This window comes from Anolis carolinensis, chromosome 3, assembly GCF_035594765.1.
Source record: "Anolis carolinensis isolate JA03-04 chromosome 3, rAnoCar3.1.pri, whole genome shotgun sequence".
NCBI classification, from domain to species: domain Eukaryota; kingdom Metazoa; phylum Chordata; class Lepidosauria; order Squamata; family Dactyloidae; genus Anolis; species Anolis carolinensis.
Genome location: NC_085843.1, coordinates 14,870,242 through 14,894,757, shown reverse-complemented (window position 1 = coordinate 14,894,757; position 24,516 = coordinate 14,870,242). Strand labels below are relative to the sequence as shown.

At 41.8% G+C, this 24,516-nt stretch overlaps 2 protein-coding genes across 2 annotated transcripts in view; one reads left to right on the top strand and one right to left on the bottom strand.

Annotated features, from left to right (window-relative positions):
* grm5 (glutamate metabotropic receptor 5) overlaps window positions 1-24,516 on the top strand; it is a 1,174,932-nt gene that overhangs the window by 1,034,575 nt on the left and 115,841 nt on the right. The window lies entirely within an intron of this gene.
* Window positions 445-23,806, bottom strand: prss23 (serine protease 23). Its single transcript, XM_008108122.3, has 2 exons — window positions 23,393-23,806; window positions 445-5,739 (listed from the first exon to the last, which is right to left on the bottom strand). Exons 1-2 carry the CDS (start codon window positions 23,401-23,403, stop codon window positions 4,611-4,613), a joined length of 1,140 nt encoding a protein of 379 aa, XP_008106329.1. The 5' UTR covers window positions 23,404-23,806; the 3' UTR covers window positions 445-4,610.

Sequence of the window (24,516 nt, the reverse complement as noted above, 5' to 3'; positions counted from 1 at the left end):
CCAGATGTAAAATTCTGTCTGCTTCATTTTTGTTGCATTGTTCAGAAATGCTTGTCCCCATGCCAATGCAGCACTATGTTGTAAATTCTTGCCTTTCTGATGGAAATGGACATATTTTTGTCCATATATTTTGTTTCAGTGTCCATTCTCATATTTATCCCTTACAGACTGAATCTTTTAAAAATGCATCTATGGTTATGTGCACATTTCTCACTGGTCTCACAAGATTAAAAATAGATATTTTCTTATCCAAGACATGTCTTTCCTATCCCTGTTGTGCAGGGATAGGTTTCTTCTCCCTGGAGCTGCTATTTGAATTGTGTTTTGCTTGGTGACTGGGGAAAAGCGGGGGAGAGGAGTAGGAACTGTACAAAGCAGCACTCCGCTTTCTGCAAGAAAAGAGAAGAAGAACATAGCTGAAGAAAGAGGCGTTGCTGCAGGAGGTGACAAAACTGTGCTGTATTTGAGCATGTTTACAAAATAAGTAGAATCATAATGAATGGTTGGATCTCTGGCAAACATACATAAATATGTACACAATCAGTTGCATTAAAAGTTCCATTAACTCTCTGGATTCACCACAATACATTCAAAAATAGGCGTGCCAAGTAAACAGACAGAGAAATTAGAATTGACAGATAATGAGGGCAGACGTTTTTCTGTAATATAACAGGGATGGAGTGAAGGTGTTTTTGGAGTTTCCTTTTGAAGCATTAGTCAGGGCACATAAACACAACAGAAAAACAGCTTCAATAATGGATCCAATATGTCTGAAAGCTACACCTGGGACATATCATTGGGCACTTTTAGCTTGAAGAAACAAAACAGCACCACTGAAGAATGTATATCAGCACCATGGGACATCACCAGGAAATATTTTTGATACACACACACACACACACACACATTATAATAATAGTTTATTTGGAAGAAGACCACTGGAAAAATATCTGCATGATTTCTGATTTTAAGTGATTTGAACTATTTCCACCATAGTGAAATATTGAAGCTCCATTTGACATCATCTGGACAGTTTGCTTTATTCCATACAGAATGAGATCTTCTATTCTAAACTCTATTGAGAATACATTTCTGGAAGCAGTACTGCCTACACAGATCAAGGGATCCTTGACATGAAATGGTCTAAACAGCCCTTGTGGCCACTGTGGTTAGTTTTCCCAAAATGTAGTGGTCTGGAAACTCTGTCATTTTGAGACAATGTACATAGATTTTTTTTAAGCTGAACATAATTACTAAAATATGATGGCCACCAGTGTTGGGCATTGCTATATTCTTGTGATGGTAGAACTTCTGGAACATTGAAGTTGAGTGTTCACCATTCAAGAGCAGGGAACAAGAACCCATCATTGGTCAAAGGCTCAGGATACTGACAGCAGACCTGTGTTTGTGTATGCTTTTCATCCTGATGTGACAAATGCATATCAGTGAATCTCATCTGGAGATAGATTACACAAGGGAAGCACCTTATTTCCTCCACTGCAGTTTAGAACACCTCTCAATTCCTTTGCAATTCTGCGCCAGAGAGCATGGGTTGCCTAGCATGATTGCTACTCTTGGATTTTCTGCTTAATCAAAATATATGTATACATATGCATGTGTGTATCCGGTAGCTCAGTGTGTTAAAGTGCTGAGCTGCTGAACTTGCAGACCGAAAGGTCCCAGGTTCAAACTCAGGGAGCGGAGTGAGCGCCCGCTGTTAGCTCCAGCTTCTGCCAACCTAGCAGTTCGAAAACATGCCAATGTGAGTAGATCAATAGGTACCGCTCCGGCGGGAAGGTAACTGTGCTCCATGCAGTCATGCCAACCACATTACCTTGGAGGTGTCTATGGACAATGCTGGCTCTTCGGCTTAGAAATGGAGATGAGCACCAACCCCCAGAGTCAGACATGACTGGACTTAACATCAGGGGAAACCTTTACCTATGCATGTGTGTGTGTGTGTCTTCCTCTCACACATGCACATACACACACACACACACACACACACACTTATACAGAGGACGGTGAAGGGAAAATGAGTAGTCTGTCCATATTTTGCAAAGCACATCATTCCTTCGGACAGTTTTCTTCTTCTCACTGGAAGACAGATACATGCTTAAAGGCAGCCTCATGGCTAACCCACAGTGCTAAAGCCTTAGAAACTCCAGTGGCACAAACATTTAGGCTGTAAAGTATAGCATCTTAACGTTTTCTTTTGTTGTGGAACAAAAACAAGCCCAAGCAATGGTTGGGTATAAAGTGACAAAGATCTGGAGATATTGTTTCTATGGGAAAAGATGGTCTGCCAATATGGGAAAGAGAAGAATTTTATTTCTAACTTGGTTCTCTAGTTTCAGTCACCTGAATAGTTTACCTAGCCATCCTTAGCCAAAGGCTGTAGTCAGAATCACTTTTCTTCAAGTCTACTGTTGTGACTTCAGTATGTGGCAAACATTGGCTCCTGGCTTGCTATTGGCCATTTGGATAATGCCTGTAAAAGATGCTTACTTCATTTGGCTCTCCCGATAAAATGGAGTTCTTTTAGCCCCAATGAAATAGATTCATTTCATCAATTGTTGAACGGTGAGTAAATACATAGACAAATTCAACTGATTCAATGGTTCTAGGCCATTGTTTGATTTTGTCAATGATGTTCATATGTGCTCCAGTAGTTACCAAAAACGTGCTACTCTTCCAGTAAAATGGACATTGTCAGGTAACTCATATATATCATGCAATCTGCAGCTTCCAAATGAATTGGAGTATAATTCTCATTATCCACAGGCAGTGTATGCCAACTAGAGATGGTGAAAGCTGGAATACAGCACATCTGGAGTGGCATGCAGTTGGGAAAGGAAGATTAACCCTTTTATCACCAAATAACTAGAACTTACCCAAGACTGGATGCCCCTCATATTACCTGACAGATATTACCTGCACTTACAACGCATTCTGATAACATTAAAAACTGAAGTCTAGAACTTGTATAGTGTACATAAATTTGCACCCTTGATGTCATGATTCAGATTATCATGAATTAATGTGTGTTCTCTTCTGTTGTCTCAAACTTTCCCAGGGCCTGTGTGCAAAGAAATAGACATCTCTCTTTGCTTTTCCCACCAGTCCTCTGGCACAGCTAGAGTCTTCAGGAGGGTGGTAGGATCTAATTTCTGATCTAACCCTGCCAAGATGGAAGCAGACAGAGATGTCCCTGTGATTACTTCCAAATTTCTCCAACAGCTGGAGCCAAATTAACTTGTACAAGGAAGAAACTTTGTTAAAGTCAGTGCAGTAAATAAAGTGAGAGGATTCACTCATAAAATTACCCTGAGATTCTTAGGAAACTAAATGCTGCAGTCCTTGCCATATTCTGCAGCTATTCTGCATTCCCACAGAATCATGGCAGGTCCCCAGCTTTGCACATAAGAGCTTCTTGGAAAACCAGTAAAAGCTGCTAAAACCAAATCCATTTTGGGTTTTTCACCTTGCACTCACCTTCTACAAAGTGAGATCTCTTCTGGTAAAGCCCTTATTTCAAAGCATCAGCTGAGGGCATTTTATCAATTGGATGCAGATGCAGTAGGTGGCTCCAATATTAGGAAGGAGGATTCATGACTCTGTTCCAGGTTTTAATCTGAATGCTAAGGCTGCTATTCAAGGTGCTGAAGCTGGGTTTGATTGGGGCTAGAATTCAGCACTATGGATAGCTCCTCTGTGATTCGAATGGAGTAGATTAACTTGCAATTTCTTATATCTCTTTTGGCACCCAAAATAAGTCATACCAGCTCAAGAAAAAATCCATTGAGATGGGAATGGAAATGCACAAAGAATAGTGGCGCAACACAGAAGAAAACTACTATAATATCCTTGTTATGGAGGAGTTTATCAGGACCATACCATTTGGTAGGCATGAGGGTTGGATGATCCATGGTGCCCACTTATCGGGTCAGAGCTGCCCCAAGAAGACTGCAAAAGTCAAATGCATACATTCTGATCATTGCAACATGCTAAATTTTGGATATGGGAAAGATAACCTAAGACTAACAACAGCCAAAAGGAAAGAGCTTAAGGTCATTGGCAGACCATGGCAATTGATGGCTCCCTTGGCAATAGCGCAGTGATTCCACATGGAATTTAATCTGAAAATTAGATGAATTCTTATTTATTAAAATATGTTTAATCTCTCCATATACCATAAATTCTGTGAGTGGCTTACAATAAAACCAGCTATCTTTGGTATGGAACCCCAAAATGGGTTCCGCATCATAGACAGCTCTTCTAAAATTTACACTAAATCTCAAAATGGGTTCAGCACTCCTCTAATCCTGGAGGCCAATTGAACTGTGGAAGGTGTTTGTATCAAGCCAGAACCCCTACCTGCCCCATAGCCAAGGTTCCTTAATGTCAAGGTTCAGCCCAGTCTTTGTTAAATTCAGATGTTGAAGCTGGATCTCTTATTTAACACACATGACCTTCACAAATAGTAATATGGACCTCCCAGCTAATTCTTTTATCCTGATATTTATAAAACTCAATTGTGCACATTGGCAATATGGGAGTCCGATTTTCCCCAATAACCAATCAAGGCATCCATGCGACGTTCATTGTCTTTAGCCATCCCGGCAGTGCTGATAGTTCCCTGTGATCCAGTAACATATTTGTGCATATTTGAGAGGGGTAATGCGGACAGCCACGTTGAAATCCTGGGGGGAGCCATTGGTGTCCACCCACTGATGTCCAGAAAATATCCCAATGATTTTACGTTCCCATTTGTTGTTCTGTCTCTTCCACATCCGCACATAAACCCCAGAACCACTGGCCCCTGGCTGGGCATCGCACTGCTGGTACAAGAGATCATAGGTTTCATCCCTGACGTCGCAGAAACGGTAAACCAGATTGCCTGGCCGATCATTGTCATAGCCTGAGAAGTGGATCCTTCCCCCGGGCAACTGCTTTGCTGTTGGGCTCACTCCTATTTTCATGAACTTTCTCTTATGGGGTTTCTTGAGTTCCAACAGAGCATAGTCATAGTCCATGCCAATGTCATTGGCATTCCCTTTGATCCACCCTTTGGGGACATGGGTCCGTTTCACTCGGATCCACTGGAATTTCATTTTGTGTGGGTCGGGAGAACTGCTGACATTTGCCCCCTTGATACCATCCTTAAGTCTTGGCCTCAGAAACCCCACTCGCAGCTTCTTGGCTCCCTTGACATAGCTTTTGCCATCGTGAATACAATGAGCTGCGGTCAAGACATGCTTTTCGGCCACCAGTGTTCCAGTGCAACCTGTGGATAACTTCACGGAAGTAGAAAAGGGATAGTTTAGCAAAAAATCCTTGCCAAAAATACTAAACCTTGTGTCGTATCCATAGATTTGTCTTTTTCTCCGAGATCTGCCCTGTGCCCCAGTGCTTCCACCAGTAATGATGTAGATGCCAACTTCTGTCTCTGTCCGAGAACCATTGGAATATAAGGTCTCATAGGACAAATAGTCCTTCACCTCTTCGTAAGTTGGCAACGGAGAACTTTTGTGGCATGAGGGACCACAAGGTGATACCACTTCTAGTTTGGCTTCTGCGTCAAACTGCGGCTTGTCCAAATTGACAGTCAATTGGGGCACAATGACTGGGACTCTGTAGGATGGCCAGGTTGGCTTCCAGTGAGAATGAGCAGGAAAGGCACCTTTTATGGTCCACAAGAACACGAGAACAGGTAGGCCCACCATGGTAAACCGCGATCTGTGAAATGGAAGGAAAAACTCTTATTATTAGTTTGCAAATAATCAATGAAGTTCAAATAATGCCTTTCTATAAAGATGCAAAACTCTGCTAACAATACATTTACACTGTTCCCTTACTACTTTGCGGTTCACTTTTTGCAGATTCGCTATTTCGCGGTTTTTCAATAAACTCTAAAAGACTATTATAAATCATAAAAAAATTACAATTTAGAGCCTAAGGAAGGGAAGAAGGAGAAGCCGAAGGGAGAGAAAAGGAGCCCAAGTGGCAACAGGAGGAGAAGGGGGAGATTTATCAACACATGATTGGTTGATAAAGACTTAAAATAGTGCATAACTACTAAAATAATGTATAAATATTAAAATAAATATAGCGTCCCTACTTTGTGGATTTTCACTTATTGCGGGTGGTCCTGGAAACTAACCCCAGTTATAAGTGAGGGAACACTGTAGATTGGTATGTATGGAGAAAATATCAATAAATGACCATTTAAATAGGTAGAGCTGTGTGATAGAATTTCCTTAGATACAGAAAATATTGTAAGCTCATAATAATTTCAAGTTGAATTAAACATATATAAAACACTATAAGTCATCTTGCCAATTTTAGTTGAAACAATAGCATCTAAGGTTAAATAAAATAAAAAAGATTTCCTGCTTCTTGGCAGGGGGTTGGACTGGATGGCCCATGAGGTCTCTTCTAACTCTACTATTCTATGATTCTATGATTCTAAGAGCAAGTGTGATTTACTTTACACCCCCCATATCCATGGGGGCCAGTATCTGTGATTTTCCTACCTATATTTATTTATTTACAGTATTTATATTCCGCCCTTCTCACCCCGAAGGGGACTCAGGGCGGATCACATTATACACACATAGGGCAAACATTCAATGCTCATATACACATAGAACCGAGACAGACACAGAGGCAATTTAACCTTCTCCTGAGGGGATGTTTGATTCTGGCCACAGAGGGGAGCAGCTGCTTCAACATCCACTGTGACGGCACTTCCTCATTCCAAAGTCATAAATTAGTTAAATTTGCTTCCCCACTTTATAGGCGGTACCTTATTTCCTATTTGATAGATGCAACTATCTTTCGGGTTGCTAGGTCAGCAACGAGCAGCACGGGCTGGCTTCGAACTCATGACCTCATGGTCAGAGTGATTTATTGCAGCAGGCTGCTCACCAGCCTGCGCCACAGCCCGGCCTATATCTGAACAACTATGTTCTTTCTAAACATGTTCTAGATCAGGGATCCTCAAACTTTTTAAGTGGAGGGCTCGTTCATGGTCCCTTTGACTGTTGGGGGGCCGGACTTTGATGAAATAGTCCAAAATTAGGATTGTTGTTGTTGCATGCCTTCAAGTCGTTTCAAACTTAGGTCAACCCTAAGTCTAAAGTTTAGGACAGAAGCCAGATAAATGACTGGAGGACCACATCTGGCCCACGGGCCTTAGTTTGGGGCCCCTGTTTTAGATCCTCCAGTGCAATCTGATGGCTTCCACCAGAAATTAGTCATAAAGCTGAGCTGGAGGAATGATCAGTGCAGGAAAGAAGGAAGCATCATGCCCAGGCCACTAATGTTCCTAGCAGGCCATGGAGCTCTATCCAAGCTCCTGGCTATTACAGACACCTCTGCTGATGTCAGAACAGACAATATGACAACAGTCCTGGCCCATCAGGACAACATTCATAGATTCAGTTTAAACACGCTGTATCCAGGGCTGCTCTAGGGCAGATTTATGCTGGGCTAAACTGTCCAGTGTAGATAAGCTCTGAGAGACTTCAAAGGGTAAAGAAGCTCAGCCTTCACTCTTCAAGGTCAGTATGTTATGGTTGATTCAAGGTGTGCTTCCAGAGCAAAGCTCCCAGCCGGATTTAGGGCACAGTTCCTATTTTCTACCGTAAAGTAAAAACTCAGATCAAGCACCTCTTTGTTCCTGAATACAGCTCAAACATTTAGAAACCAGACTGCAAAATGCCTTTGTGAACAAGAGGCATACAAATGGAAAGAGGGGAGTAAGGACAGAGACTGAGATCTCCAGCAGCAGGAAACATCAGGCACCAGAACAGTCTCAAAAATAAAAAAAAGTAGAATCTGGGTTTATTTGAAGGTTAGCTAGGCAACTGAAAACACAGCAGAAGACAAAATATTATCTACAGAGATGAAGAAAGGAAAATGTTTGCCTCTTCTCAATCTGGATTATTCAAATAGATCATGGCCATTAGATGCAGTTTATATGTATTGAAACCTGGCTGAGGCTAAATCAATAATGGCTGGAGCAGCTTAACATCATTCTCGAAATGCCTCAAAGGCGCAGAATACAATCAACTCCTATACAAAGCATCCACAGCTGTGCAAGGCTATAACCTTCGTCCTGACTTTCACAAAGTAATTCACTATGGACTCAAAAGCCTGTTTCCATACTGTGCTGCTTCAGTTCTATATGAAGGAAAGAGATCTCTTTCCATGGAATCACCTATTATGAAATATGAAACCACTTTTTTATCATGTCAGAAGCGAATTGAGACAAATCATTTCTGGTGTGAGAGAATTGGCTGTCTACAAAGATGTTTCCCAGGGGATGCCCGGGAGGCTTTTCTCATGTCGCCGTATGAGAAGCTAGGGCTGACAGATTCCTATCTCCTGCTCACCCAGTCTCATGAATTCGAACTGCCAACCTTTAGGTCAGCAGTTCAGCCAGCACAAGGGTTTAACCCATTGCGCCACGACGGCCCATTAAGGACTTAGTATAACCAAGAGCTATCTTTTTATATTGAGCCAAGAGGAATTCTGTACCTTTTTACACAATGGTTGCGTGAAGGTTATGCAATGTCCTCTAAATCCATATTTGCCATGAAGAAAAAAACACTCTCAAACTACTACATCATACTGATTCTCTGCCCAGATGATATGCAGCCAGCTTTTCATGTCAGTGGATTTTCCATCCATGGATTCCACCATTCAAACCTTGATTTTGCCATTTTATCTAAGAGGTGTCATTATACTACCTAATTATATATACCGTATATACTCGAGTATAAGCCAACCCAATTAAAGCCGAGGCACCTAATTTTACCACAAAAAAACTGGGAAAGCATTGACTCCAGTATAAGCCGAGGGTGATACATTTCAGAAATAAAAACAGATACCAATAAAATTACATTAATTGAGGCATCAGGTGGTTAAATGTTTTTGAATATTTACATAAAGCTCTAATTTACGATAAGATTGTCCAACTCTGATCCAATCATGATTCTCATCTTCTTCAATGTAAATGTGCTTATGTATCCTTTTAATAATAATAGAGTAAAATAATACAGTAGAGTCTCACTTATCCAACATAAATGGGCCGGCAGAACGTTGGATAAGCGAATATGTTGGATAATAAGGAGGGATTAAGGAAAAGCCTATTAAACATCAAATTAGGTTATGATTTTACAAATTAAGCATCAAAACATCATGTTATACAACAAATTTGACAGAAAACGTAGTTCAGTACGCAGTAATGCTATGTAGTAATTACTGTATTTAAGAATTTAGCACCAAAATATCACGATGTATTGAAAACATTGACTACAAAAATGTGTTGGATAATCCAGAATGTTGGATAAGTGAGTGTTGGATAAGTGAGACTCTACTGTAACATATAATAATAATAATAATAATAATAATAATAATAATAATAATAATAATAATAGGAAATAATGCATGTAGTAATAAATAAGAGTATAATAATAATAATAATAATAATAATAATAATAGACTAAAATAATTGTAATAGTAACAACAATAATAGAGAAAAATAATAAATGTAATAATACCAATAATAATAGAGAAAAATAATAAATGTACCATATATTCTCGAGTATAAGCTGACCCAAATATAAGCCAACCAGGACACTCACCCAAGTATAAGCCAAGGGGGGCTTTTTCAGTCTTAAAAAAAGGGCTGAAAAACTAGGCTGATACTCAAGTATATACAGTAATAGGAACTTGAGGATGAATAGCTTTTGGTATCCATGAGGATCCTGAAACCAAACCCCTGCAGATACCAAGGACATGCCGTACTTCAAGAACGTACTTCAAGAACATACTTCTTGGAGGAGTGTGGTTGCTTTCAAAATACTTCATACTTATTCTTTTTTGCTTCCTTATCATATTTAATGCCAGCTCCCTTTTGCTTTCTGGATCAGCTGACATGTTTAGTGAGTAGAAAGAAAGGGTGTGGAGCTTGTTCCCATATTTCCCTACTGATCTTCAGAACTATTTTGTCCAGCAGATGGCAACCAAGAGAAAAGTCTGACTTAAGCTCGGTCCTTTGACAGGAGAACACAAAGGTGGAGGCACTTGTTCTTCTCTTTGAAAAACATTACAAAAATCAACAGACATAAGTGAAGCATGTTGGTTTTTGAGTTTCAGGGGGAGGAGGGGATATCTAAGGAAAGAACATGAGAGAGAGAGAGAGAATCCCTGACAAAGTAGGCTGGTGAATATATGAGACAAGGCTTTCTTTGTGGAAGCCACTTGACTGTGGAACTCCCTCCAAAGGAAAATCAGACAGATCCCATCATCCCATTTGGACAACCAACAAGCAGTCCTTAAAACAGAAGGTGACTGCTCTATCTAATTCAGCCATGTGTGTATGCATGTTTTTAAACAATTTCTAGAAATCAAGTCTTAAATGAGTGTACAGTAGAGTCTCACTTATCCAACGTTCTGGATTATCCAACGCATTTTTGTAGTCAATGTTTTTAATACATCGTGATATTTAGGTGCTAAATTCGTAAATACAGCAATTACTACATAGCATTAATGCTTATTGAACTACTTTTTCTGTCAAATTTGTTGTATAACATGATGTTTTGGTGCTTAATTTGTAAAATCATAACCTAATTTGATGTTTAATAGGCTTTTCCTTAATGCCTCCTTATTATCCAACATATTCGCTGATCCAACATTCTGCTGGCCCATTTATGTTGGATAAGTGAGACTCTACTGTATCTGCTGTGCATTTTTCCTTCTAATCTATAGTAGAGATCTGCCAATGAAACTAAAGGGTTATTTGTTCAGAAGAGAAGAGAGAGAACAGTATTTCCATGCAAAAGACAAATCTGTGGAATTTGCTATAACTTAAGTAGCTGTGGTGGCACAGTGTGTTAAAGTACTGAGCTGCTGAACTTGAGGACCAAAAGGTCCCAGGTTCAAATCACGGGAGCGGAATGAGCGCCCGCTGTTAGCCCCAGCTTCTGCCAACCTAGCAGTTCGAAAACATGCAAATGTGAGTAGATCAATAGGTACCGCTCCAGCGGGAAGGTAATGGCACTCCATGCAGTCATGCCAGCCACATGACCTTGGAGGTGTCTATGGAGAACGCCGGCTCTTCGACTTAGAAATGGAGATGAGCACCAACCCCCCAGAGTCGGTTACGACTGGACTTAATGTCAGGGGAAACCTTTACCTTTACTTAAGTAGCTTTATAAAAGCCAATTTATTTGGGGGATGGCTTAAAGTATGGGAAAAGATGGTGTGTGCTCAAAAGGCACAGTACACCAACTGTTAGGCTAAAAGAAGTAAAAAACTGGGGAAAGTATATGACAGAATGGAATAACTTGGAAAAGATGATGGCACAGCCAACAAGGAAACCCCAGACTGTATCACTTTGTAGCAGATCCCATAATTAGAATTAAGCTCTTGTGACATTCGGATTAGGTAATACTGTACCAAGGCGCTTTTGACCCTCATGGAATATTTGACATGCTTTCACTGCAATAAAATATTGGGTGGTCAGTTGACCGGTGACTTCATCATTCCACACTTGATCTGCATCAGAATGAATTACAAACAGCCCTTTGTCAGATTTTCAGAATACGGGAAGGAGAGAGTACAGTCTTTTTTTTTCCAGGCATATGTGAATGGAAGGCTACAGACCACCTTTTAAAAAGTCTCGCTTTAGGAGGTGTTTCCTCAGGCCTGCTAATTAGAAACTATTCTCATGACAAGCAGTGGAAACAAAAATGAGTAAATAAATAAATACCTGTGTGGAAAGAACACTCTCCATTACATTTTGCAATTTAGACCCTTTTTCCATGGGGCAAAAAGCCAGAAATGGTTAAACGGAGGGGAGAAAACAGGTGGGATAGGACACAGAAGGAACTTTTCCTAAAACAAATGACAGAACGAGTTTCCTGCTACAGTCTCCAGGCTTGCCAAAATAGCCAAACAGCTTTCCTTGGCTGGAGGATTTATTAAGAACACAACCAAGGGAGCTCAAGAGCACTTTAAGGATTACGGAAGCCCTCGGCAGACCATTTCGAAGAACATCAAGACCCAGCCTGTTGGGAACAAGGCTCCAAAGAACAGCCGCTCTCCAGCCTGCAAGTTTCCCCAAATCCTTGCTAATTTGAAGGTTATGAGGGGAGACGTGCTGGAAAAACTGAAGCAGATTGGAAGGGTGTCCAGCCCGGGGTATCTGCCAACACATACTGCAGACACAGCAGGTATTTTGGCACATCTGCCGGGGGCACCCCCACGCAAGAAGCAATAGGATCATTGTATTATTTCATTACCAGCTGGCAAAAGTTGTTTCAAGTATTCCTCATTCTGGTTTGCCTTCATTCCCTCTCCTCATTCCCTTCATTAAAAAAAAAAAAACAATACTGGGGTTTTTACTAGAAAAAAAACACTGTTCCTGATTCTCAGTCTCAAAAGATGATGTCTGCACTACACAGTTATAAGAAGTCTGATATCATTCTAACTATCATGCCTCCATCCTATGAAAGCTTGGGATAGGGAGTTTAGTGCAAAGTTTAGAAGCCTTCGCAAGAGAGATCTAGTGGTTCAATACAGGGAAGTGGATTAGCTTGTCTGGCAATGAAGAAGAGGAATCTTAAAAGGTAAAAGGTAATGGTAAAGGTTTTCCCCTGACATTAAGTCCAGTTGTGTCTGACTCTGGGGGTTGGTGCTCATCTCCATTTCTAAGCCGAAGAGCCGGCATTGTCCGTAGACACCTCCAAGGTCATGTGGCTGGCATGACTGCATGGAGCGCCGTTACCTTCCCGCCGGAGCAGTACCTATTGACCTACTCACAATGGCATGTTTTCGAACTGCTAGGTTGGCAGAAGCTGGAGCTAACAGCGGGAGTTCATTCCGCTCCCCGGATTCGAACCTGCGACCTTTTGGTCCGCAAGTTCAGCAGCTCAGCGCTTTAACATACTGTGCCACCAGGGGCCCCAGAGGAATCTTACCAAACTACAAATCCCTCCCACTATTACAATTGCAACTGCTGTCGCCTTTGAGGGAGAGAAGAGCAGCCAGGCAGTGCTCCATCGTATCTTGGTCCTAAAGGCTTGTAAGAGACGCTCTGTCAAGACCCAGGCTGCAGAGCACCAATAACCATGCGCAGAGGCCAGAATCTATCTAATATCTTTATTAAAGGAATATATAAAGTCAATAAAAACAAGTGAAGAATATAGTTCAGAAGTAGACCTTTCAGGAAAGGTCAAATATAGTCCAGGAAAACAATGTCCAATATGTGATATTAGAGTCCAAAGTTATAATCCAATAACCAAAACACACACTTTGCCACGCAAAGTGTGGGGAAATGACAGGGTCCTTTAGTCCAATGGAGCTTGACAACAAGGCTGGAAGCAAACTAGATTCTTGGCAAACAAGGCTTGATACGTGGCAACAAGAGGCAAGAAGCAAGAACGAGGTCCGTGGCAAGATCCGGGGACAAGGCAGGCTTGGAACTAGAACAAGGTCCGTGGCAAGGTCCGGGGAACAGGGAACTGGAGTAGCGTAGTCCACACACGATCTCACTCCCGAAGCTGACGAATTGACTCCGCAAGGATTTCCTTGCGGGTAAACACATATATAGGATCTTGTTTTCCCGCCAAGGAACACTTTCCCTGGGGAACAAGAAACGAAACCCATACTGTGTCCAGATGCATGACTCCTTAAGATTTCCCAAGGGAAACAGGCTTAATCAGCTAATTGTCTGGCAGCAATCCTGGCGCTTCTGCGATTTGCCTCCCTAGCGCCTCTATCTCGATTATAATTATCCCGGCGAGAAAATGGGGGAGATTTCTGCTCAAGGCTTGTTTGGCTGACTTCTTGTGGGCAAACATCTTGCAGGTGCAAGGGCTCCAATTCTGGCTGAAACGGTGGGAAACCCAAGTTTTCCTCTTCATCTGCCACAATAGTACTAGGAACGGGACTACATGGCCCATGAGTCATCACACGCTCCATCTATTCCAGCTACCAGTAGAGCAAACTTCATGAGCAAACTTCAGCCCTCCAGGTGTTTTGGACTTCAACTCCCACAATTCCCAACAGCTGGTAAGCTGTTAGGAATTGTGAGAGTTGAAATCTAAAACACCTGGAGGGTCATAGTTTGCCCATGCCTGCACTAGAGATTAGGATATGGAGCAATGGATTCAAATGGCAGGAAATATAACATTTGAATATTCGGAAGAACACCAAGAGCTGTTTTGTAGTGCAATATGCTGCTCTGGAGTCTGGTAGAGTCTCCTCTGTTTTTAAGTAGAGATTGCTTGGTGGACATCTCTTTGAGATGCTTTGATTGTGTGTTCCTAAATAGCAGAAAGAGGTTGGACTCGATGGCTCTTGTGGTCTCTTCCAACTCTACCATTCAATAATTCTACTGTGGCCTCTAGAAGATATAAGAGTAGCCATCACCTAATGGCACCTATTTCTTCTCCACGCCTTATACATCATGTCTTATGTAGACAAAGGCTGAAGGTAGGCAACTGTCAAGTGAACCATTTGCAAGCTGACCTGGGACACTTTTGGCTGAAAGGTGAAGTGTTCTAAATAAATATCAATCAATCCCAGGATTTCGTAGGATAAGGCCAGGATAAGGATATACTTCTTCACTAATTTTATTCTTGGTAGAAAGCAACTATTATAGTGGTTATCAACATGTAGGTCTCCAGGTATTTTGGCCTACAACTCCCAGAAATCCCAACCAGTTTACCAGCTGTTAGGATTTCTGGGAGTTGAAGGCCAAAACATCTGGGGTCCCACAGGTCGAGGACCACTGAATTATTAATTATAGCAATTTTCTTCCCGCTGAAAGGAAGTCTTCTTCTTTTTTTTATCATGTCAGAAGCGAATTGAGAACATACTGCAAGGAAGTCTTCTAAAAGTACAATTTTTGAAGTCTTTTTGCAATTTGGGCCTTGTTCTGAGAAGAATTCACAAACAGTTGTGAATTTTGCACAGAATTTTCTGCACATGAAATTGTAATACTATATTTGATACAGAACATGCAGAAAATACTGCTTTCTGTGCAAATCAAGTACATGTGAATTTGACACTGAATAATTCCCTCATCCCAGCATTTTCTGCACAAAACAAGAATGTGCGAGTTTTGTGCCAAATAAATCCTGAACCATGAAGATTCTCATCAGCTCAGGAATCTTCTCACCAAGGTTTCTCAGTACTTGAAATACTTATACATTTCTTGAATATTTTCAAATATTCTTTCCTTCCCTAGGCCAAGATCATTCAGGTAATCTCAAACTTTCATGTGTAAGTAAAACATTTCTTATGTTACAACAGTATTTTTTCCCCAGAACATACTGGTATACTTTGTGATGACAAGAATGTTTGCATGTTGACTATCAACATGATGCAGTGGATGAGTGTTGGACTGGAAGAGGCATGAGAAATTGCTCACAGAAAGGAATGGGTTCCATTTTAAACTTAATAGAATCAAGCAGCAAGTACTTCAAACAGACCTCCACTTGAAACCTTGGAGAAACTCTTTGCCTGGATGAAATACAACTTGGTGTCCTCCAAATATTCTGGATTACAACTCATCAAAAGCATAGCAGCTGTAATCCAAGTATCTGGGAGAAAGCAGATGGACCACTTCTAGGAAGATGGACCAATGATCTGATTCCTTGTAAAACAGTTTTGTGTATTTTCAGGCTTTCAGTTGCCACTTGGCTCACTGGGTAGCCTTGGGTCAGCTAAAGATCTCATCCTGACACATCTCACAGGGATACTGTGGGTAAAAAAAATCAGGCATCGATTACTTTGAGTTTCATGGAGAAAGACAGCTGTCTCAACCTGACAACCTTCATATGGATTTGGCAATAGCTCCCTTCATTCCCACCCAGCACAACTATGAAGGTTAGCGGGGTGGAAATTATAATCCAACACATTTAGTAGTGCACATCAGGTTAGGAAACACTCTTAAGATCAATCTTATCAGGTTACCCATGTGACTTATGAAAGATAAACTATATCTAAAGCCACCCTGATCAAAGCTAAGCTCCTTAAGTCTACAGACTTAATGCATGTTGACTTCTGTGTACCAGTTAAGGTGGCTATTTATCACTTATATCACTTGCCATATCACAGGCATCATGCCTTTGTTTATCAGTTGCTGGGGAACGTGAGATGGAACATGCTGTTATGCTCATGTCCTTTTGGCAAGCTTTCTGTGAGCAACTGGTTATCCACTATGACAAGAGAATATTGATCTAGAGGAGCATTTGGTCTGATTTTATATATTTCTCCTTATATTCTTAAGAATACATTGTATTTCAGGTGAGGTCTGATCAAATCAGAATAGAGTGGGACTATTACTTCCCATTATATAGACACTATGCTTATATTGATGCTAGAATCACATGGGTTATTATAGCTCCCACATCACCCTGTTGATCCATGTTAATCTTGTTGTCTACCAAGGCTCCCAGATCCAAATGTATTGTCATCAAGCCAGGTATCATCCATCCTATAGTTATGCCTTTCATTTCCTCTGCCATTCACCCATCTGCATGGCTGTGGGCCACACCTTCTGTGTTCACCATCATATCACTGCCCTGTTGACATTTGCCTCCCTATCAATGGATGTAATAAATTTAGCACATTCAGCCTCAGCTGGCTTCTCTATGCATTCAAGAATATTAAGCATAAAAGATTCCTGAGTTTGCAAGGGATCCTATGAGAATACAGTCGTTTGTCTACACAGTTTGTCTCCAAACCCACAAAATTTGGATGGGGAAGAAAAGGACAAGTGAATATGACAATCAGGATGCTTCCTTTTTCAAGTGTTCAGCTGTCACAAAGCTAAGGTGTAAGTAAGGGTAATTTGGTTGCTTTCAACTCTGAGTGTCCCACAACAGAGATGGGGGACCTCAAATCCATATGGCCTTCAGCAGTGATTCTCTAATGGTGGGATGAAAAGGTTATTCAATGAGAGGCCAAGTTTTTTGTATGCTTCTGCGAAGATGTTTAGAATGGCTTGTAGGTCTTTTTCTGAATGAGCACAGACTACATTATCATCAGCATATTGGAGTTCTATAGAAGATGTTGTTGTGACCTTGGTTTTGGCTTTCCATCTGCTGAGATTAAATAGCTTTTAACGGGCACCTTTTTCAGATCTATCCATTCACGTTTATGTCATTTAATAATATTAGCAGTTTGAAGAGAAGCAATTCCTAGTGGTTTCAGTAAGCACATAACAAGAGCCATACAAAAAATGGTCCAGCTTGTGCAAGCTAGAAATCATCACCATTAAGAGACTCGAGGAGAGACAGTAAGAATTTTTTTTTCTCGTGTCAGGAGCAACTGGAGTCGCTTCTGGAGTGAGAGAATTGGCCGTCTGCAAGGACGTTGCCCAGGGGATGCCCGGATGTTTTTTTTTTTTTTACCATCCTTGTGGAAGGCTTCTCTCATGTCCCCGCATGGAGCTGGAGCTGATAGAGGGAGCTCATCCGCGCTCTCCCCGGGTGGGATTCGAACCTGGCAGCTTTCAGGTCAGCAACCCAACCTTCAAGTCACAAGGCTTTAGTCCACTACGCTATCGGGGGCTCCAGTAAGAAATAATAATAATAATAATAATAATAATAATAATAATAATTATTATTATTATTATTATTATTATTATTATTTTGTTAAAAGATCTTGTTGGGCCAATAAAGATTCCAAGAACTTTCCAAAGGCATTGCAAATTTTTTTGCAAATGAATATCTTATGGGTGTCAGCCAGCAAAGCAAACGTGATATTAATCAGCTGTTCTCACAGGAGCTGTATGACTATGCACACAGCCGTTCCATAGGAAGATTTTCCAAAATATGCATTACACATCATGTTTCCCTGGCCACCCAGCCACGAGACAGACTTTCCTTATCTCATTAAAGAATGACTTATAATAGCTGGACATTTGTTTTTAATCAGTTTTGCTCCTGTAGTCATTAATCAGATTCCAAGAACAAAGAAACATCCTTCTGTAGAGGGACAGAGGGAATTGTGGCAGAGAAAGAGCAGGGAAGCAGAGGCTGGGTGTGTTTGCCAGCATGAAGATAAGAAGTTAAACATTAATTTTTTCTCAAGAAATTGCTTTCTAACATACCCTTTGAAAGTTTCTAAATAAAACCAAGGGCAAGCAAAATTAGATCTGCAAATGGAGTTGAACTCTTGAAATCTGAGGTCACCAGCAGTTTTCTTTCTGATAACAACATACCAGTGCTTGTCTGGGTTTATAATGAAATGGCAAAGTGACCCTAACTAAAAATGTAATACAAATATAAATAATTTCCCCCCGCCACTAGTTCAGCTTACATGTTGAAAAATGTGGACCTTGAGTTACTTTCGCTACTACATCTCCAGCCAGGAGACCCAGTAACTTTCCCAATTCCTGCAACATTCTTACAAGCAGCAAATGAGGTGATGGAATAGTTTCCAATCCATACCAGTCAGAGTGCAAGTCAGGCATTACTACATACAGAAATTTAAAATCCTGCAGAGGAAAATATAGCATAGACTAAAACTCTTCCTCCTGCCAATAATGATTTTGTACAAAGAACCCACCATTCAGTTACACAAACCTTGACTGAAAAGAAATATGCTCACAGGTATATTTGGTAGGAACATGTGAGAGGGTCTTCTTATTGGTTGCTTCCAGGCTGTGAAACTCCCTTCCTAGAGAGGCTAGACAGGCACCCTCTTTGTTGTATCTAAAGTTTTTCTTTTTAAAAAAAGAGCACTTAACATTAGTATGAATTATATTGGAAGTCTAATTATGGCCTTTACATATGTGTAAGCACCACAGTTACAGTGTTACATGAGCCACCCAATTCTCAATTACTGGGTAGCAGCCATTGCAATTGTAGGTGGTCTGTTTCCCATCATTCAGGAAGAAGCTGGATGTCCTCTTCCTCCTCTGAACAATCCCCATTGCCAGTTGTTTCCCAAATAACAGGGGAACAGATTATTGTCTATCACAGTGGCTGCTACCCAATAAATGGTGACTGGGGGACTTCCACGAGAACAGATTCCTGTCAATCACCGTGGCTGCTTCCCAAAAAATGGAGACTGTAGGACTTCCAAGAGAACAGATTCACAGTTGTTGCTTCCCAAAGACTGGGAATTTTCACATTCTCTGTGTGTATGTATGTGTCTTCAACAGGTAACTTGAAGACACATACATATACAGAAAACTCTATGAACCTCATAAGATTTTCTTAAGAAAGGAATCCTTAGAGATGGTTATACCAGCACCTGAGGTTCACTGGCAATCTCCCATCCAAGTATTAACTGGGGCTGGTCCTGCTTAGCTTCCAAGATCAGACACATTCTGGTCTTCCTAAATGAGGAGCTATATAAGGATCATAACTACATAATAGTACATAACTCTAGGTTACATATTTGTATCAAGATGTTGGCCTATATTTTAACTTTTTAATGACCTATTTTATCTCTTTCATTTTTGTAAACTGCCTTGAGTCCTGATAATCGATTAATGAATCAGGTAAGAACAAAGCAGCAGCAGCTGTTTCAGGGAGAGGAACCACAAGGTTTCACAGTTCTTGTTCCTTCATGTCTCAGTTTTGTGCAAAGATGCACATTCCCGTCATACTCCAGTTTGCAGGAGACATGGTTTCCATGTTTCCCAAAAGAGGACTCTTTTTGGCACTCTTGGGACATAGCTAGTAGTGATATTAGTAGATGCCAAAAAAGTGACAAGGAGAAGAGCCCTTTTCTCCGCCATTCTCCCATGAATGGAAAAGCATCAAGCAAGATATATGGTTTCTAGGGGTCAGGGTTAAGATCATAGCATTCCCCACAAGTTTTGTGTTTCTGAACATAGATACAAGACTAACTCAGGAGAGGGGCACGTCGCCCATGTGCTCCAGTGGGGGGTGGCACTTACTATGTCAGCCGTTTAAGGAAGTTATCCAAGGTGCTGAACCCTATACCTTCTTAAATAAGATCATCACCTTGGATAGTTCCTTTAAAGTTGAACTAAAATTCAGAGGAGAGTCACCATACCATTGGCATGAAAACCAAGAGCCACCATTTTTAATTCTTTAAAATATCATATTACAACCCCTATGTGAAAATGTGGATGGAGGTTCAACATAGACCAAAAAGACCAAGAGGGTCCTTAATAGCAACCCAATACTATTGGAAAATGCTAAATGTAAAACAAAGACACTTGCCCCAGATATCCATGGAGTAGAAGTATCTCAGACTGACACGACTATCCACAATCCTCCACCATGTATCTTGGCATATGCAACCAAACTACTACTCCAGCAACTGCAATATAACCATCTATGCTACCTATAGAAACCACATTATGCGACCTATAGGAAGGTGTCAATTGGAGGTGTCAAAGTGTTGTCTATTTTGATTGGCATCTCTCTAGGACAGTGTTTCTCAAACTGTGATCCTCCAGGTGTTTTGGACTTCAGCTCTCATAATTCCCAGCCAGTTTGCCAGATGTTAGGAATTGTGGGAGCTGAAGTCCAAAACATCTGGAAGAGAACAGTTTGGGAATCACTGCTCTATGATACTGGGCAGAAAGGGATTATTCCTCCTCCTCCAACCAGATCCCTTTGACAGGAGATAGGAGACTTAACTTGGGTTAACTTAAAGCAAACCATATGTTCTACCAGTATGGAAAGCAGACTTATTCTGAGTCAGACCAAAATCTATCTTTGTTGACACTGGCCAGCAATGACTTTCAAGGAGTTCTTCCTAGTCTTCCCTTGAGATACAAAAGTTGAACCTGAGACTTTATGCATGCAAAATATGGGCTCCACAAGCCATTATTGTTGTTACCTGTGGTGAGAGTAGCAGTGTAGCAGAGTAGCAGAATTCAGTGACTCTTCTAATAAGATACTAGAAAGTGTCAAAATTAGTGTGCATGGTGTAGGTGTTTGAGTGTTGGCCTACAGCTCTGGAAACCAAGGTTTGTTTCCCCATTCAGCCATGGAAACCCACTGGGGGAAAAACATGATAGGATCACCATAAGTTGGAAATCACTTGAAAGCAAACAACAACAATCCCAGGACCAGAGATTGCTGCTGAATATTTAAGTTGGCATTGAACTAGAGATGGAAAAGTGGCAATAACTATATCTCTCTTCTCTGTTTCAGACCTAGTCTTTAAGCCCTACTTGCTACAGCAAATCCTTGTTGTTCTACAACAGTCATGTAAAATTGGTCTGTTTAGGGACTAAAAAAAGTTGAGCTAGCTTCAAGACTTTCCAATGTGGTATTGGCTACAATGAGTTCAGATCCAGGGACATTTCTGCTTATATCTCAGCTCCTAAATGATGGAGTGTTAAACACGTCACCGAAACACCTGGTGATTTTTTTTAATGGTCTAGGCATCCTCCCTTTCTTAATTCAGAGGATTTTGAAATGCCTAGTCTCAATGAAAAGTAGGTTTTAAAAAAGAAGTCAGTGTTGCTTCACAAATGACAGACTTTTCCCAGTACAGAGATATAGTCTGCTAGCAGATGTGTACACCATATGGGACATGTTGCAAGACTTGAGTTTGACATTCCACGAAGCCCAACAGACATTTACTGATGTCTAACAAGCTAACATATTGCAGATGCATTCAAAAAAAGACATGTGAACAATTTCACACATGGCGAGAAAAGCAATTTCCACAGAGGGGATTCCCTAGGCACCTTCTGAAATTCCGCTAAAAACTCAAAGAGATGAAAGGTGGCAATGTCCTAATCCTTGAGAATATGCTTTGAAGTGTCTTTATTACTTTGCCAAAGCAGTAATAAAGGAATTTAAGTAGAAGAAGTGGTCCTTGGAGAATATAAAGAAACTAGAGGAAACCAAGGAGGGAAGAGGGTGTGACACTTAACGGAAACTCTCACAAAGAGATGCTACTGCCCAAATTGCTTAAGTGCATAGCAGGTAGGGGATGATGGGAGTTGTAGTTCAACACACCTGGAAAGCAACTGCTTGGAGAAATTGCTAGAGCAGCTGTCTTGGATCTGTGTTTTGCACACTTACACACACACTTAAAAGTCCAGATGGACAAGAAAAGAGCAAGAAAGAGGCACATTTCCAAAACTTCCGACATCAGGAAGATTAGTGTACATTCTAAAACTGGAGAACTTGTTGTCCAATCTCTCCAGTTTACCTTTGTTAAATCCCCATAGCTCTACCACCTCATAGAACAAGTCCGTCTCCCTGATGGCTTTTAAAAAAAAACAGGCTGGAAAAGTGAAGTTGTGGGGTTTGAAGGGGGAAAGAAAAGATACATCGGCATCTCTTAACCTCAGAAGGAGAGCATCAACTTATATAGGAAGTTCATTCACACCCAAACATGACACATCTTCTGCCTACACAAAAAGGAGGCTTCTTCTAGCCCAGGTATGGGAAAACTTTGGTCATCCAGGTATTTTGGACTTCAACTGCCACAGTTCTTAACAGCCTACCATAGCCATGGAGAGCCATAGAGAGCAATGGGGAGCCCTCTCACAGCAAATTTCTACATGGAGCACTTTGAAAAACAAGCCCTGGAAACAGCACCAAAAGAGCCCACTATATGGTTCAGATTTGTGGATGACACCTTCATCATTGGGAGCCATGGAGAAGAACTCAACAAGTTCCTGGACCATCTCAACAACATCCACCCAAACATCCAATTCACTATGGAAAAAGATAATGAAGGAAAACTGCCATTTCTAGATGCCCTAGTCATCCATAAACCCAATCAACAATTGGGCCACACAGTTTGCAGAAAACCTATATAAACAGACATATAAACCCCACTTGCCTAGTTTCCTTGTGAGCATGCCTGCCATAGATGTGGGTTTGTTTGTTTGGTTTTTTTTGGTTTTTTCATGTCAGGAGTGACTTGAGAAACTGCAAGTCGTTTCTGGTGTGAGAGAATTGGCCGTCTTCAAGGACGTTGCCCAGGGGACACCCGGATGTTTTTGATGTTTTTATCATCCTTGTGGGAGGCTTCTCTGATGTCCCCACATGGAGCTGGAGCTGATAGAGGGAGCTCATCTGCGCTCTCCCCGGGTGGGATTCGAACCTGGCAGCTTGCAGATCAGCAACCCAACCTTCAAGTCACAAGGCTTTAATCCACTATGCCACCGAGGGCTCCATAGATGTGGGTGAAAAATCAGGAGAGAATGCTTCTGGAACATGACCATACAGCTCAGAAAACTCACAACAACCCAGTTTACTGGCTGTTAGGAATTGTGGGAGTTGAAGTCCAAAACACCTGAAGGACCAAAGTTTGCCTATGCCTCCCCCAAATATCCTTGTATCTAGAGAGGCGCTTTCTCATAAGAAGACAAGCACTGAATCCTGACAACTTGGAAAACTCTTTTTGAACTCACCTCTCCCTCATCTCTGGAGCTGAAAAAGTTTCAAAGATCCCGGGAGACAATTTTTCAAGCAGGTGAAGGCTGAGATCCCATAGCTTCCAGCTTTTCTGAGCTGCTGGGCTCGTTGTCTCCACTCAGCCCTGCCTCCTCCTTCTCCACACAATTCAATTCAAAGCAGCCTGAGAGGGGCTTCCAGCTTCCCCCTTTCCTCCAAGGCGCAGAGATCTGGTCTTGCTGGGAAAACTTCGGCGCCGGGGGTGTGAGAGGAGGGAGGGATCTCCTCCCAGGTGTCACACCCCCTTCCCCCTCCCCATTCTCCTCCCAACTCAGACTCACCCCTTGTTTTCTCATTTGCAAAGGAGGGGGGGATGAGGGAGGGGAGACGCAAAGGCAAACTCCTGGGCAAGAAAGGCGGCTCTGGGGACTGGAGCGCAGGCGCCAAGGGAGGGGTGGGGGGCATGCCAACCCCTTTTCCTTTCTGCGGGTCCCTTGCTCCTCCTCCCCTCTCTCTCCCCCTTCCCCACACATGGAATTTCCCCTCGTGTTCACGACCCGCCGTCCCTCCTTGCTCAAACAGTGGCTGCCTCCTCTCTTTAGCGCCTCAAACGCCGGCGCATACAAAGCTCTCCAAACTGCATCCCTCTCTGCCCTTGAGGGTTTGCAGCAGGAGAAAAGTCTCCAGGCAAGTTTCTCTCTTTGTGTTGTCGAAGGCTTTCATGGCCGGAATCACTGGGTTGCTGTGAGATTTCCGGGCTGTATGGCCATGTTCCAGCAGCATTCTCTCCTGACGTTTCGCCCACATCTATGGCAGGCATCCTCAGAGGTTGTGAGGTCTGTTGGAAACTAGGCAATTGAGGTTTACATATCTGTGGAAAGCCCAGGGTGGGAGAAAGAACTCTTGTCTGTTTGAGGCAGGTGTGAATGTTTCAATTGTCCACCTTAATTAGCATTGAATAGCCTTTCAACTTCAAAGTCTGGCTGCTTACTGCCTGGGGGAATCCTTTGGAAACTAGGCAAATGGGGTTTATATATCTATGGATGGTGGAGCCTCCGGTGGCCTAGGGGATAAAAGCCTTGTGACTTGAAGGTTGGGTTGCTGACCTGAAGGCTGCCACGTTCGAATCCCACCCGGGGAG